The sequence below is a fragment of the Pyrus communis genome, chromosome 9 (genome assembly GCF_963583255.1).
Source record: "Pyrus communis chromosome 9, drPyrComm1.1, whole genome shotgun sequence".
NCBI classification, from domain to species: Eukaryota; Viridiplantae; Streptophyta; class Magnoliopsida; order Rosales; family Rosaceae; genus Pyrus; species Pyrus communis.
The window spans coordinates 5,868,059-5,885,705 of NC_084811.1; the positions used below are offsets into that span (position 1 = coordinate 5,868,059).

Below are 17,647 nucleotides of genomic sequence, written 5' to 3' on the forward strand. Positions count from 1 at the left end.
CTTACTAAATAACAATGTTAAATAATTAAAAAAATAACTAAAGCAAACCCATATTTACAAGGCGCATAGGGCCGTGTTTATAAAAAAGACCTATCGCTTATGCGTAAGCGTTTGCAGAGAGGATAGTACATAGATAAAATTCAAATCGAATTGGGTCGGGTCAATTTTCGGATCAACGACGATTTGTACCATTGCGCCAACACCACGCACCGGCAATAGAAGCTTCCAGACTTCCAGCCCAGTGGGAGGAAGAAGTTGTTGCTTTTCCGCCATTAATTCAAACGTGCCACACAAAGTCTGCCAAAACATGGACATGGATATCATTCTGGGTCGTCGTCACCTTCGGTGATTACAAAACCGGTATGCGCTTTTGACAGGGGAAGAAAAGCAAGGAAAGCCTGTCATAGTAATATTGGTGGGTGCCCCTGGAACCGGCAAGTCCACCTTCTGCGAACATGTCATGCACTCCTCCTCACTCTGCCTTGGGTACGCGTTTGCAGGTATATCTCAGTACTTAGTATAACACTCCGGATTTCTGTTCATTTGGGTTTGTTTATGCTGTTATATTTTTGTAGGATATTATCAAAAATGGTAAAGCTGGAACGAAAGTGCATTGTATAGCAAGAACAAAGGGATGAGTTTGTAAAGCTTGGTGGTAGTGCCCAGGTTGATGTTCATGCTGTGGTGCTTCATCTTCCCACCAAGCTTTGTATTTCGCGATCTGTGAAGGGAATGGGCCATGAAGGAAACTTGCAAGGTGGGAGAGCTGCTGCAGTTGTGAATAGAATGATGCAGAAGAAATAACTATCTAAGCTGAGTGAAGGGTTTGCAAGAATCACTTGTTGCCAGAGTGAGAGTGACGTTCAATCTGCCATTGATGCATGTAGTGGACTTGGTCCGTTAGATACACTTCCCAGTGGTTATTTGGTTTTAAGAGCCCCGGTGCGAAAATTCAACTAGGTAATGAAGTTCTTAAAGAAAACAGCTGGGCCAACCAATACTGAATCAACTTCGAAGAGTGTACCGGATTCTAATGCTTCTCAAATTACTGAAGAAAAGGAACCCTCTTTGAAAGGAACAGGTTCATTGTCTGAAAAATCTGGCAGGGAGTCGAAGGTGAAGAGCTAGTTGTAGGCTCAATTGGTGGTGATGTTGTTGAGGAAAAACTTAGAGTACACAACTCTAACACAAGTGTTGGAGAGACAACACAAGTAAACAAATTACTTGTATTAACTCACAAAATATTACAACACAAACTCTTAAGGACTCAATTTAGAAGTTATGACACTTACTCTTTCTAGAAACACACTCTAGATCACTCACACTCCTACAAGACTATTCTTGCTTCTCACTCTCACTTGGTTGCCTACTACTTCTTCTTCTTGCTTGGTTTATTGTTGATACAAATGATGTGGATGCCTTCTCCTTTTATATTCATGGATGGAACCTTGGAGAAGTATGGACACATCATGCTACAGATATCTAGATAATTCCACTAACTTCTTAAGCTAGAATTATCTACACTAATTTTGTATGTTGGTGGAAACCTCACCATTCTTCTAGACTCTTCCACCAACTTAAGAAACAACATTCTAGTCCTTTCTACAAGGGACTACTTTAACTTGGATAATCTAGCTAATCAACTTTAGTGAATGTTCTAGAATTCTTTATTCTAGATTTGTGTAGGTCTTTCAATGAGATGGGGTTGATTTCTTTAACAGATGTTTCTCTAAATGAGGCTCCCACTCTGTCATTTCCTTCCATTTCAACAGCAGATTTTTAATTTGACCTTGAGAAGGCATCTGATATTATTGTCAAGAAAGTTATAGAATTTGTGAATAAGCTTGGAAATGCTAGACTTGCTTTAGTGGACTTGATGTAAGATCTCACATCGCCTAGGGGAGTGATCCTTATATGTATATTCTCATCCCTACCTAGCACGAGGCCTTTTGGGAGCTCACTGGCTTCGAGTTCCATGGGAACTCCGAAGTTAAGTGAGTAGCACACGAGAGCACTCCCAGGATGGGTTGAGTTCCCAGAAACAAAACCGTGAGGGCGTGGTCGGGGCCCAAAACGGACAATATCGTGTTACGGTGGTGGAGCGGGCCCGGGAAGTGATCCGCCCCGGGCCGGTATGTGACAATTTGGTATCAAAGCCTAACCCTGGCCGCGCGTGTGCCGACAAGGGCGTCGGACCCCTAAGGGGGGGGTGGATTGTTAGATCCCACATCACCCAGGGGAGTGATCTTTAAGGGGGCGTTTGTTGCGCCGGACTATCTCAGACTGGATTAGCTTCAAGGACTAAGCTGGACTGGCTTAGACTAGACTAAACTGGACTAACTTAGTGAAGCGTTTGGTGCAGTATTGGACTAAGAAGCTGGATAATAACAAATACTAATATTATTTTATTTAATATATAAATTATTAATATTTTATTATGATCTTATCTTTTTCTCCATCTTTTCCTACTATTACCGTCCCACTCTTTTCCTCTTCTCTCATCGTCCCACCCTCTCCCTCTTTTTTTCCTCTCAGACCTCTCAATTCATGTCTCTTTCTCATTCCTGGTCAAACTCCTTATTGATTCCAGTCTCTATTTCTCTGTCCTCCCTCCCTCTCTAGCTATGCGTTGTTCGAATGGAACCTCACGGCTCCAATTTTCCCAACGAGTTGCAGGTTTCCCAATGTGTTTTTTGGCCAACCCTCATTAAATTGGATGAAGTTAGCACCGCCAAAAAATTCATCACCATCCCTGGATCGAGATCTTAGCTTTGCATGCTCGAATTTGTCATGGATTTGAAGAAGCCCAAACAGGTCGAGACTTCCAGGCCATTTTCCGGCCACATTCGACCACATTTTGGCCTCGATTCAAGTAAAATCGTAATCTTGTCACTCCCAGCTTCAATTTGGTATATTTTATATGAAAGTTGGTTGTGAAATGGATCTGAAAGAGAGTTGGGAAGTTAATGATTGATCTAGGTGACCGGCGATGACGAGGAGTTTGTCGGGAGTGGTCGTTGAGCATGATAAGGACGAGAAATAGAGGATAGTCTTAGCTAGTCCCATGGTTATTGGGGGGTCTCACTAAGACCTCTTAGTGAAGGGTTTTGTCCATGCTAGTCCCCTTTAGTCACATTAATGTTAGTCCCAGCATGGAACAAACACAGTATTGGACTAATAGCTAGTCCAGTCCAGTCCAGTTCGAGTTAGTGAGGGCAAACAAACGCATATTCTCATCCCTACCTAGCACAAGGCTTTATGGGAGCTCACTAGCTTCGGGTTTCATGGGAACTCCGAGGTTAAGCGAGAAGGGGGCTAGAGCAATCCCATGATGGGTGACCCATCGGGGAAATTCTCGTGTGAGTTCCCAAAAACAAAACCGTGAGGGCGTGGTCGGGGCCCAAAGCGGACAATATCGTGCTACGGTGGAGTCGGGCCCAGAAAGTGGTCCCGCCCGGCCGAGAATGTGACACTTGAGTCATATATAAATCAAAGATTTTGTTTGGTAAGGGCTAAAGCTTCAGAGAAAAACATTGCTTCCAACAAGTTCTTCACATTTGTGGGAGATATCACTCGGCTTCGTTCAGAAGGTGGTTTACACTGCAATGTAATAGCTAATGCTGCTAATTGGTAAACATTTATAAATACCATGCAATATACATGTAAACATTTTGTTGCGGTGCCGTTCACAATATGAAATAACAGATCTGTAGGATATTGGCATTTGTCCTTTGTTAAACCAAAAATATGCTGCTATAGAATTATGCTGAATTATAGTTTTGTATCTGTTACCCTGCAGTTGAAATGTAAAGTTTGATATGTTTTCTTCACCGTTATAATATCTACGTTAAATTAGTACAAAAAAATGTGATTAGATGTTTTACATATAAAGTAGATGAAAATAAATAAATATTTGGTGCAGGCGTCTTAAACCCGGAGGTGGAGGTGTCAATGCCGCAATCTTCAGTGCTGGAGGTCCAGCTTTGGAGGTTCCAACCAAAGAACAGCCCAGTCTGTATCCTGGGAGTGCTGTGGTTGTGCCTGCCTCTCCCTTCAACTTCTCCCTTGTTTAGTAGGGAAGGGTTAACCCATGTCATACATGTTGTTGGACCCAACATGAATCCACACAGACCAAATTGTTTGAACAATGACTATAGTAAAGGCTGCAAAGTTCTCCGGGAATCTTAAACTTCACGTTTTGAAGGTTTCGCAACAATTGTGAGGACCTAAGCAAAGTCACCCAAGGGAAGCGTTAAGAACCTGGAGGCAAAGCTGCCAGAGTCACAAGTTCATTCTGATGGTGCCTCTAGAAATCATTTTGCAAACAGCGATCAAAAGACTAAGATATCAGGATGGTACTGAAGATTCTAACACTGGTAAACCAAACATGGGCAACAAGTCCGATAGAAGCAGGACTAAATCTTGAGGGTCATGAGCTCAGGCTCTCTACAACACTGCTGTGCACCCAGAAAAGCACAATGATGTTGTACTAGAGTTATCGGATGATGTCGTTGTGCCGAATGATCTTTATCCCAAGGTAAGTGATGCCTATTTTCCGTATATTCTTTATCATCCTCTTCAATTTCTATCAGATTAAAAAAAAAAAAAAAAAAAAACCTTGGGAATTTTGCAAGCCAAAAAGCATGTTCTGGTGGTGGCACGGTGTGAAGGTCTTGATCGCCTGTCAGATGTACGTAAAGAGCACCTTCAGTTGTTAAGGACAATGCATAAAGTTTGTTTGAAGTGGGTTGAGAAATTCTTGGATGATGATTCATCTTTGGTCTTCCGTCTTGGATATCACTCAGTACGCATGCTACTTTTCTTAGAGCTTTCTGTTACATTCCTTTCAAAATTTATTGAAAATAAAGCATAAAGATACACAGTAAACTATTACAAATATAACTAGAACATACATAAATTAAAAGGTAAAACCAAAAAGTAAACTTCTTATTTATTGGATCTCAAATTTCCCAGGCATAGCTTGAAGTGCAGCCGTATTGGTCCCCATGATCATTAATTTCAGCGTCCCAACCTTTGATTTATGTGGACATGTCTTCGGTGACGACCAATTCTATCTTCAAGTTGAGGGAATATCTTAACAAGGATTTTATACATTGTTTTGTAATACCATTTACTCCATCTCTTGCACAACACAAGTGACCCAACCGCAACTCCAAAGCCACATACAAATCCAATTTCAACACTGATAAGATCCCAATCAATCTCATGTCTAGAACTCGGAACACTCCCAGTCAATGTTGGTGGTGGTGACAATCTTGCTTTGCTATCTACTGTCAAAGGAGACCCCCATAATCCTTTGTTACCTGTAAAGGAGGCACTTGTAAATGTTGAAAACTGATTACCGATTGGGATCCTGCCAACCAATTGATTATTTGAGAGGTTCAAGAATGAAAGGAAAGTAAGCTTTGCCAGCTGCAGTGGAATTTTCCCACTCAACTTGTTTTGCGACAGGTCTAAGGACTCGAGTTGTCGCATGTTGCCAAATGACGATGGGATTTCACCAGTAAAAGCATTGCTCGACAAGTTGAGCAAATATAATGATTTGAGTTCTCCCATTTCCTTAGGTATTGGTCCACTCAAATTGTTGCAAGAGAAGTCAATGGAGGTGAAGATAGTTAGAATCTTTACCAGTTCGATTTCAAAACCTTTGCTTACTACTGTTATTGTCTCCTGATAATGAATCAATCCAGGATCTTCAAACGGAAGCAGGCGGATTGTTGACGCGTTTTCATCTTTGTTATCTATCATTGCCTGCCAGGCTTTCAAATACGTTCCTAGTATTTCGCCATGAAAATTGTTGTGAGCTATGTCTATGATCTGAAGCATTGGCCACATTCCATTAGTCTCCTCGGGACATCCAAGGCGTCCATAAAATTTGTTGGACCGCAAAGCAAGGACACGCAAGGTGGCGATGTTCCTCAACAAGCATGGGAAGGTGTCTGTTATTTGGTTGTTTTCAAGGTTTACAACCTGTAATTGACTGCATTTGGCTAGAGACTTTGGAAATTGACCATCTATCTGATTCTGATTGAGTTCTAGAAACTCTAAACTTTCAGGAAATTCGAAATCAGAAATACTTCCAGTAAGGTTGTTTCTCTTCAAGTTAAGCACTTGAAGGTTGCTCATTGCAGACAAGCTTTGGGGAATCATACCACTCAAAGAATTAAAAGACAAATCAAGGTGAGATAATGGGGAGGAGTCATCATTGGAAAGTTCATGGAGTTGACTAGAGAATTGATTGTGGGAAAGTGTCAGTTGCAACAAGGAGGGAGAAGAAAAGATAGATGATGGAATACTACCAGTGAGTAAATTTGTATCTAATGCCAAATATGCGAGCTTATCAAGGTTTTTCCAGTAAATAGAATCAATCGAACCATTAAACATATTTGATGACATGTCCAAGTAAAACAAATTTGTTAGGCTTGCCATGGACTTTGGGATTGATCCACTAAAACTGCAGTTATAAAGATTTAAAATGGACAACAATTTGAGGTTGCCGATGGAATCAGGCAATAACCCTGAAAACTTTGTGTGGCTTAGGTCCAAAAATCCAAGAGATGCATTGTCAAGAAATTCTGGAAAAGAACCATGAAGACGTACATTACCGGAAAGGTCAATAGCTTTTAAAGTAGGTACCTGAAAGATCTCTTTGGGAAATGTTCCATTCAGAATGCAATTACGAAGACTCAAAGATGTCAACTTGGGAAAGAATCCTGGAATTGGACCGTAAATGTCATTACTATCCAATTGAATCACCGAGAGAGACTGTAGTTTTGCGAGGGACTGACAAAAAGGACCTGAGAGCTGGCTTCCACACAAGCTCAACACCCTCAGATTTGGGAGTGAAGATGATATTGCTTGGCACCACTGACTCCCTTGTGCTGATATATTTATCCCATCAAGATATAGCTCTGTAATCTCTGTGAGGTTCTGAAAGAGCATGCTTAAATTTGGGCTCTCAAGTTTGGTGGCACACTGATGTTTACATAGAGAAATATCTAGGACAACCAACCTTGTCAAGCGTGAAATCTCAATAGGAATCTTTCCGGAATAACCAGAATCAGATAAGTTTAGATACCTCAAGTTGGTAAGCTTTCCGATTGATGATGGAATGCAAGAGCCGTTAACAAAAGAGTTATCAGCCAAGTTGAGGCTTTGAAGATGTTGAAGATGGAAGAGAGTGCTCAAGTTGTCAATGCCACCGGAGATGTTTTTGCTACTAATGTCAAGGCCAACAACGCTGCCGTTGGTATTGCAAGTAACACCAGCCCAAGAACAGCAGTCGGTACTTGAATTCCATGATATAAACTTGGATGAATGAGGATACTCAGATGACTTAGGAGCAAAGGTCAGGCTTTTCTTCAGATGGAGCAATTGCTGGTCTTCGAGACACCGACCATGGACTGCAGCCGTGATGTTAACACAGAAAGTATTGGTGATAATGAAGAACAGGAGGAAGAGATATGGGAGTGGGAAGAGAGGTTTCATCTTGGATAAATTTAATATTTTGAGGTTTAGAGAGAAGCTTAGGGAAATTAAGTTGTGAAAAACTGGGAATGGTTGTGACAACTTTAATAGGCATGGTAAACTTGTGCCTTGACTTTGAAGTCTTCTCCCTCCCAAATCCCATATCTGCAAGTCTGTAACCTGCATGAAAAATAGGGCCAGAACTAAAAGCAGGTGACTGTGACCGTGGGGGCAAGCACTATAGGGACAGAACTAAAAGCGCGTGGCCGTGGCCGTGGGGGCGAGGACTTGGCGAATTAGGAAAAATAGGGGCAGAACTAAAGGCTCGTGACCGTGACCGTGGGGGCAAGGACTTGGCGAAGCAAGCATCACCTCCGGAAATTTCCACCTAATCAAACGTAGGTGCTTTTTAGGGTTTGCATTAGATTATTCTCGCCGACATAAAGGAGCTGCTGTCCCCAATTTGTGTATCGTGCAAGTTCCCTTTTTTATTTTAATTTTTCGTGGGACGTCTTAACTAAACAATTTTAATACTGTTTACTTTTAGTGTTAATAATATTTTTATTTTAAAAAATTACTATTGTTCACTTACCACATCTTTTTATTATTTTGGTTAAAACTTAAATTTTAAATTATTTTCATTAATTTTTTTTCCGTGTCTATAATTTAACTCCTAGTTTAGCAGTGTCAGCGTTTAATAATGGAAGAGGATCCTCTTCTGAGCTTAGGATAAGGATTTTCCTGATCATGAAATCCGAATTGTTCAATTTTAATTCAACGGCTCTAAATAGGAGATCTCCTAAAACGTTATAATAATTACAACAGTTAGATTAAAATTGAACGGTCCGAATTTCATGATCAAGAGGATCCCCATCCTATGCTCAGGAGAGGATCCTATTCCTTTAATAATATCAAATAAATAAATAACTAAAACTTACAAAAAAATAAAAAATAAAAAAACAATCACCACTCAAACTAACCCATCAACACCAATCCTTCACCTGGAGAACTCTTCATCCCCGCGAAGCCTCATTTTCTGCCTCCTCGCCACTTTTTGTCTGTTCAAATACCCAATCGTGATCGACCCAGCCCGTCAAACAACAAATTTCAGATAAATTTTGGTTTGAGGGAGCAAGGAAGAGATATGGTCGATCCATATAAACTCGATTTGAATCGACTCGGTAACAATAAGCTGCGAGATCTTAATCGACGGCAAGGTTCGCCTCGATTATCTTATGCGGCTCCGCCGGTGAGAGATAGAAAGAGAGAGTGGAAAGAAGCTTCAACGACGGTGAGAATTATCGTCGACTGCGACGACTGGGTTGGGTTTGTTGGGGTTAATGGTTGCTTGGAAAAGATCGGAAGAAGTTCCAAGTGTTGGGTTTGTAGTGTTTACTGTTTTGGTTTCCTTCAATGAATTATAAAAGTTAACGCTGTTAAATTTGAGTTAAGGTAAATGATACGTGTCGAAAAATTAGAAAATGAAACATGAAGGAGACATAAATTTGGGGATAGCGGATCCCTGTGAAATTGTAATGTTAATTCATGGGTTGATTTGTTGATCTATAGACTTTGAAGTCGAGGCCTTGCTGTTTACTGTTTAGTGAGACTACAACATTTTTTTTTTTTTTTTTTTTACTGCAATTAGTGATTTGAAAAATGAAAACCCCATTATTTTTAAGGAAAATTAACTAAAAATTAAAAAAAAAATAGTTTTAATAAAAAATGACAAATAAACGTGTAGTGAATAATAGCATGAAAGGTAAAAATATGATTTTTCTTTAAAAGTTTACAGTACCGGAAGTGTTTTGTTAAAAATATTTTATTTTATCTTTCCAACCTACATCCTTTTATTTTAGATCATCAGATTAAATAATTTTAATAAAATCAACAAAAAAGATTAAAATGCGTGTTTGGGGAGAATGAAAGAGTGTATGATATATTGCTATAATGTCATCAGTAGCGACATATTATTCCTTAAGAATAATTGTAGTACTACTTTAGGCAATCTGGCAAATGGAAATTTGTCGCATGAAAGATATTAATTAATATACTTGGATTTATATATGACACTGTAGAATTGTTAGATTAGGAAAAAATTTTGAAATGTTATATGAATTTTTATACTTTCTTTTTAAGGAAAATTAATGAAAATGGTTTAAAAACTTTGAGTTTTAACAATAAGGACAAAATAAAAGGTAAAGTAAATAGTACAAGGATTGACTTTTTAGTGTAAAAATGTGGTTTTTCGTTAAGGTGAACAATATTAAGAGCTTTTCGTTAAAGTTCTCTTCTTTTTAATTTGTCATATGAACTAAAATATAAACAATTTGTCATACCAACTCCATTAAGTTTTTCATCTAATATAAATCACGTGCTTTGCAATGACTTGTTTTCAGTAGCAGAGCCAAGAGAGGTGCATTGAGATCCCTTGACCTCAATAAATTTGTAAATATACTCTTATGAATTTTTTTTTTTTTTTAACAAATGATAATCTATATTAAAAAGAAAGATTAAATTTATCCTCATACTAGTAATATGTGGCTCAAATTAAAGAGCATGTTGTTTTCGCTACACAGCAAAAAGAAAAGCAGACCAAAAAATGTAAAGGCATTTGCCTTTGCCTTTCGGTGCCTAAAAAGCAGAGGCGAATGGATGGCATTTTGATGCCTTTTGTGGTTATTAAATGCAAAGGGTAGAGATGATGGCGACACTCGTTGAAATGTCTCGAATATTAATCCTGAACATAAGTTATGTGTGTTTTGCATATGAATTATTTTGGATTAAAAAATTAACAGAGTTAGAGTTAGATAACAAACTAATAATTCGGAAAATTGATATGAGAAATCGCTTAAAATTTTAATTCATATATGACAAATTAAAGAAGGTGTATAAATTCATATAACATTTCAAAAAAGGTGTATAAATTCATATAACATTTCAAAAAATTTCCCTTGGTTTTATGGGTTGACGTTGAATTTGAAGTCTTGATTGTCTCAATTTATAACTTTTGATGAAGTTTAATTAATTTCTAGATATTTTCCATGTAAAATTGAGAGTAATAAGTTTCCAAAAAAAAAAAAAAAAAAAGTAAAATATAAGACAACATGGCGTTCAAGTCTTACTGTGTTGCATTCCTATCTTCATTTCCAGTGGCTATTGACTAAGGGAATACATGGTCAGTCAATACAAACAAAAATGACTATCTAAGCTCGGCTAAAACCGTGATGAAGTTGAACTGTAAACGTGTGTTTGTGCACTTGGTCAATCGGAATGTGTAAAACAATTGTCCTATATTTTATAAAGTTTTTCAAGGTCCAAATTATAGTTCTCACGCGCCAATTGAAAAAAATAAATAAATCAAATCAAATCAAAATGTAAGCAATGCATCTATACCATTAAGAGAACCCTCCTTGTCAAAATTTTCCCTTTTTTTTTCTATTTTGCCCTCACTTTTGATGCACACTATTGACAAAAAAGAAGGCAAAATAGTAATTTTGTACCTTTTGACAAAATAACAATCATATTCCTATTTTGCCTATTTTACCCTCTTTCTTTTTAGAAAATGACAATCATATACTTATTTTTTCAATTTTACCCTCACTTTTGATACACAATATTTATATAAGTAAAACAAAACAGTAATTATGTAATATTAAAAAAAATATACACTTATTAAGAGAAATTGTTCACACACACAAAGTGTGTGTTCTCTGCTAGTATACCAAAAGAAAACTGACCTCTCATCACCAATAATTCAACAATTATTGTGGATGCAAATTTTCGTCTTCTTCTTCTTGGACAAAATTGCACCTACAAAACAATTAACAAGTCAAGGTCAAGAGCCTCACGCGCCCACTATGAATGAGGGAGGGGGTTTGGCCGAAGAATCTTCAATGCCAAAGTTAGAATTTTGAGGGAAAAGTGTTTGAAGAATTTAGAGAATTTTGCAAGGGTGTTGAACTTGGATTTTAGAGAGAATGAGGGGCTATATATAGGGGTATGGCTAGCCCTATTAGGAGAATGGAGACCGACCATATGTTGTGACAACCCGTTCCAAATTTTACGTTTTTATTTTATTTTAAAAGCGTGAATTTACGAAATTACCCTAGAGGTAAGGACTTTGACTTCTGTTGACCATCGTCTAGAGAGACGTATGATTTATTCTTTTAACATATTCTCGTAATACTCGTGGATGTGAACGCATAGGCGAAAGCCGTTTCTGAGTCCGGATTATAACGGTACAGTTACGGACGTTCGAAATTGGTTATTCAAGGTTTAGTGTTAATTAAATTAAATCCCCAATCAGAAATTGGTTATTTAAGGTGAAGCCCAATCAGAAATGGAGAAATAGAAAGAAGAAAAGAAAAAAAAAAAAAAAAAAAAAAAAAAACCCAGCTTTCCCGTGGGTTTTTCTAACCCGCGACCACCCATCGTCTAAGGTCGATTCCGGCCAACTCCGGTGGAGTTTTTCGATGCCACCACCACCAACTTGAAGCTCTCATTCCCCTCTACAAAACCCACCCAAGAACCACCTTGATTAACCATGGTATGTGGCAGTTTGAGGCCACGAAAGTTGACGAAAATCAATGGTGCTCCGGCCACCCTTTTCTATTTTCCTTGGCAAAGCGATGGCCGATGCCACCACTTGGGCTTTGTAGCCCATCATCCTAGGAGCAAAACCCAACCAACCTTGACCCCATTGGACCACCGTAGACGACAAATCGACGTCGGGAAGTTTTAGGCACCTGCCGGCTTTGTGGGAAAAATTGACCATCTTCCGTCCACTTTTGGACTTCGTGGCAGGTATGAAAGTTGCTCCACTCACTGATATCTTCATTTCTGTGAAGTTTGAGAATTTTTGAAAATAGTTGGATTTTCCGGCGAGTCGGGGCGGCCGACCGCCACCCGCGGCGGCGCGTGGCCAGTGGGCCGCCAATGCTATTTTTAGGCTATGTCAAATGTCTTGAATTCAGTTTTGTCAGTTGAATGACGTAGGTTGATAGTTGGAACCTAAATTCGTTACGATACGTTACTTGATAAAAATGTGAATCGATGATCCGACCGTTGGATCGTCACCAAAACTGGATACATTATAATACGTAATATTTAAAGATCATAGGAATTTATGGATCAGGAATCCGACTTACGGATCTTCCTGAATTGGATTTGTAAGTTAGTAAAATAAATGTTCACGGCCACTTGTTTTAGGCAATTGGCGGAGATCTAACCGTTGGATCGTAATGAAATTTTAATATGTTACTCTAGAAACATATTGTGGATCGTTGGGAGTTGCGGATTGGAAATCTGATATGCGGATCTTCCGGGTCAAGTTATACAGGGTTGTAAACCCTACCGTCGATCAAATTGACTTGTGGTCAATGGGTCTCAAACTATTTTAGAATGTCGTTGAGGTTGTGTTTTATGTGAATTACACATTCTACGAATAAGAGTTCAGAAATGTGATTTGATAATTGGTCACAAGGACCAATCATTCAAGACGCCTCGATGCGTGCGCTAGAAAATCATAGCGTGGACTCCATGTGAGTGCATCTTTTCATTTTTATCGTACATATTATTGAGAGTTCTATCGACACTTTTAAATTGATTAGGCATATTACTTTCATATATAATTATTGTGAATGCTTGAAGTACTATATGAACTACGAATGGCTTGATCCCTGTTTAAGGTACGTAGGCAGTCTAATGAGACGTTAGATGCAGCCATAAAATATTTGAGACAAAAGCCTTGCTTGGGAAATTGAGTAATGCGAAGGGAATTGGTAAAGGCAAGTTTTAGTTTTATGAATTAGTTAGCTAAATTAGTGTTAATTGAGTCGTCATGGATAATTATCCCTGAAAATATGTAGTTCGGGAGTAGGGCGTTATTGATTGTACACTTCACACCGTATTGTTTATAATTGAGAATGTTTCGACATGGTTGAGTATTAGATTGCATCATGGTATATCAATATGTATATTACTTGCATATAATTATTGGGAATGCTTTCAAGTGCAAAGGTGAACTCAGGACACCCAGGTAAGTTCAGGTGAGTTTATGGTACTAGTTGAATCGATTGCGTTATAGCATGACTATAGTTATGTGTTAGGCAACTTCGATACTGTCGTACTAGTTGCCATGAGTTGCATATGTTATATTGAGATGTATTGAGAGCTCATAAATTTGCACCCCGGTGTTAGTGCTCCCGCCCGTGGCTAGGGCACAGTCCTTCACGTGATGTTCACCTCCCGCACCTTACGCTCACCTTGGATTCAAGGTAGGTGCACAGTCCTGTCGTACAGACCACTTTAGGTGGTTCCAACTCGTAGGTGACCCGCGATTATTTGCCCAGTCTTCACGTGATCGTAGCACTTGAGCGTATTTATTTACACCCAGTCCTGTCGTACAGACCACTTTAGGTGGTTCCGACTCGTGTGCAAGTATACTTATTGAGCTATTGGCTAGCCAGGATTGATGAGATATGGATAAGTCATACAGGTCACTATAAGTGACTCCGACTTATATGCTAGCCATGATTGATGAGATATGGATAAGTCGTACAGGTCACTATAGGTGACTCCAACTTATATGCTAGCCATGATTGATGAGATATAGATAAGTTGTACATGTCATTTTAGATGACTCTGACTGATATATCACTTTATATTGATTTAGTTCATTTGGCCTACTTATTAATGTATGGTGGAGTTGATGGCAAACCGTGGTTTTGGTCATTTCTGAGTATGATTTGGATATATGTATATATGTTGTACTGTCTTATGGAAAACGATACGGGTTTTACATTTAGGGGCATTACTTTTAGAGAGGTAATAACTTTGGGAAGCTTGGTTTTATTGCTTACTCACACCTTCTGTTTGGTGCCCTCCAGGTTTTAGCTGCTGAGTTTGTATCGACAAGAATCTGTGGCGAATCTTAGTATTGATGGATATTTCTAAGGGTATGATTCTTACCCACACTACTGTACCTTACCTATGCTCTGACATCACGTGTGAAATGGGTTCGCTCCCACTCGTAGCGCACTCTGGTACTTAGACACTTTTAGATTCAAATTTATTCACTTTTTATACACTATCACATTTTATGGTTTCGTCACCTTCCAGGTGTCGGCCAGCACAGCTCGATTCAGGGTCCAAGTGGACTTTCTGGGTCGGGGTGTGTCATATGTGGTATTTTTTGGTGTTAATTGTTATCAATTAGCTAATTAATGAATTAATTGAGTAATAAATCTATTAATTAGCCAATTAATATAATTTTATAGAAATAATTTAGGAGTTACCTTGTGGGGAAGATTTGATGAGGATGGATGAAATAGGTTTTGAATAATTACGCGTAGAAATCCCGGTGTGCCTCAAAGGTAATCTTGTCATTTTTGCCCAAGAATCCACGTATCGCTTTCATATTTTTCTTGATTATTTTTTGCTCTACAACTATTATTATTCAGAATATGCAAAGCACGCTTCAAACCATGCCACACAAAAAATCGTAAATAGATATTTTGGTTTTTGTAAGATGAAAGAGAAAAACGTTGACGTGCAAAAGAAATAGTTATCAAATAAATTTCAAATTTCAAAAAAAAAAAAACAAAAAAAACAAAACAAAAAACGAAACAACTTTCAAGTTCTAAAAGGCCGTTTAATAATTGTTCCGTTTTCATTTCATTTTTTATTTTTTTTCAAAAATTAAAATTTTATTTAAAAACTACTTTCAATTTAAAAATAAATAAAAATAAATGATTATCAAACAAATTCTAAATAACTTAAGCGAGCCATACAAAGGAAATCGTCGTGGTGGTAATGCATGTATACCGGGTATAATTTTGTGATTTGCTTGACTTGTTGACTTTAAAGTGTCGGTTGTTTTATTCAATGTTGACAGACTATTGCGTGGAAAGAAGCGTAAAATTTCGCACCTACGAGGGGCTAAAACTTCACGAAACAGTGTATACCCCCTTTTCACATACATGCATTATACTTCTAGTTTCATATAAGAACTTGTTAGAAAATGCTTTTAAAATAATTAAATGAGTTTTTAGAAAAAATATTTTAGAACTAATCTTTAGTAAAAACAAAAGTGATACTTCTTCCACAAAGCACTTCAAGTGTTTTTGGGACCTAAAAACATTTTCTCTAAAAACACTTTCAATAATTTGAAACGTACTTCCAAATGAGATTTAAATCTCTCTTTTACAAGACTACAAGTGGCGTAATTAATGAAATCATGTTTAATTTTTTGGTCGGAAGCGGCATTCTCTTAGTGCATTCTACAAAAGCACTTGAAGTGATATTACTATCTGGATAAATTGAACAAATAATTTAGATTAGCTTCCATAGAAACACACTTGAATGAGTCAGTGCCTAGCTACAACTACACTAAACGTTGGTGTAAAATCTGTTGCACCACGGAAGGAAATAAATTAATAAAATAATTTGACAAAAACTAATTTTGTGCTTCAATAACTTTTGAAATTCGAGGAAGAACCTTAGTTGAAATGATCAAAGATAAAGAAGGGCTAATAATAGGTTCATTCAACCATTTGTCGAGCCAAAAGGAAACTAACCTCCTATCACCAATAATTCAACGACTATTATTATTCAAAATAGGTAAAGCACACTTCAAACCATACCACACAGAAGACCATAAATAGATATTTTGGTTTTTGTAAGGTGAAAGAGGAAAATACTGATGAGCAAAAGAAATGGTTATCAAACAAATTACAACACAAAAAAATGAAACGACTTTCAAGCTTTAAAAGGTCGTTTAATAATCATTCTTTTATTTTATTTTATTTTATTTTATTTTGTTGAAAATTGAAAATTCGTTTGGTAACTTAAGGGAGCCATACACCGGAAAACGTGGTGATGGTAATGTATCATGTATGTATAGCGGGTGGTTTGCTTGACTTGTTCACTTCAAAGTCTTTCCCCGTATCCCTTGTGGGGATTAAAGTGTAGGTGGTTTTATTCAATGTTGACAGACTATTGAGTGGAAAGGAGAGGGTAAAATTTCACCCCCACAGAGGGGCTAAAACTTCCCGAAACAGTGTATACCCCCACATTCAAGTGATGATTCTTCCACAAAACACTTCAAGTGTTTTTGAGACCCAAAAGTATTTTCTCTAAAAACGTTTTCAATAATTTTAAAATCACTTCCAAACGAGGCCGAAGTCTCTTGTTTACAAGGCTACAAGTGAAGTAATTAATGAAATCATGTTTAATTTTTTGGTTAGAAGCGGCATTCTACGAGCGCATTCTACAAAAGCTCTTGAAGTGATGTACTAACTGGATAACTTGAACAAATAATTTAGATTAGCTTCCATATAAACACACTTGAATGAGTCAGTGCCTATTCCCTGAGCGTCAGATATTCCAAACCAGAAATTTTCAGTGCATTACTCAGGTTTATGATTTGATTGACTTTGAACCAGTCTAGGCATTTCTGCAATCTACATGTTGCTTCTATTTTAGTTTTTGACTGATTATGGTGATATATAGTCGATCAAATACAAACACCGTTGTAGATGGAAGAAAAACAGAATGGTTTGTGTATGCTCATGTTGATAGTCTGGATAGCAAGAGAAATATATTCTCCGAAAAATCTCATCGATTGTATGCAACTATGATATCCTGGAGGATTCAATGGGGTAACTTCCTTCAATTAAGTCTCTCACAGAGGAACAAACCCAATTCAAATCCTTTAGTAGTTAAATGTTAACCCTCTCTTTTAGTAGTTACTAGCAGGACTGCCCGCGCTTTGCTGCGGGTTTTCAAATCATGAATAATATTCATAGAAAATTTAACTGAAAATGCTATAGCGATATAATCGCATTCTTAAATGTAACAATTTAGAGAACGCATGTTTTACATGAGTAACGCTCACAAAACCACACATTTACACAATTATCTCCAAATGAAAGAAAAAGCAAGAGATATGTGAATTGATCCATAAAATACGTAGTTTAATTTACATCGCTACTCATTAAGTCGACATCAAATAGAAGCTTCACATCACAATAATTAACCAGTGCAAAATGAAAAACGGAATCAAATATTAAACCCAATATCTTCACAGCACAATGTTCAACCCAAAATCTTCACATTAGCTCAAGAACTATATTGTTTCCAGAGCCTTCCAATTTCC

General features: G+C 37.7%; 1 protein-coding gene and 1 pseudogene across 1 annotated transcript; one reads left to right on the forward strand and one right to left on the reverse strand.

The window, feature by feature from the left end:
- The first annotated feature begins 355 nt into the window (after positions 1–355).
- On the forward strand, positions 356–4,873 carry LOC137744257 (transcription factor bHLH140-like; annotated as a pseudogene).
- LOC137745640 (receptor-like protein 43) lies at positions 4,815–8,035 on the reverse strand. The gene has a single exon (XM_068485627.1). It carries the CDS (start codon positions 7,672–7,674, stop codon positions 5,020–5,022), a length of 2,655 nt encoding a protein of 884 aa, XP_068341728.1. The 5' UTR covers positions 7,675–8,035; the 3' UTR covers positions 4,815–5,019.
- Between the last annotated feature and the right edge of the window lie 9,612 nt (positions 8,036–17,647).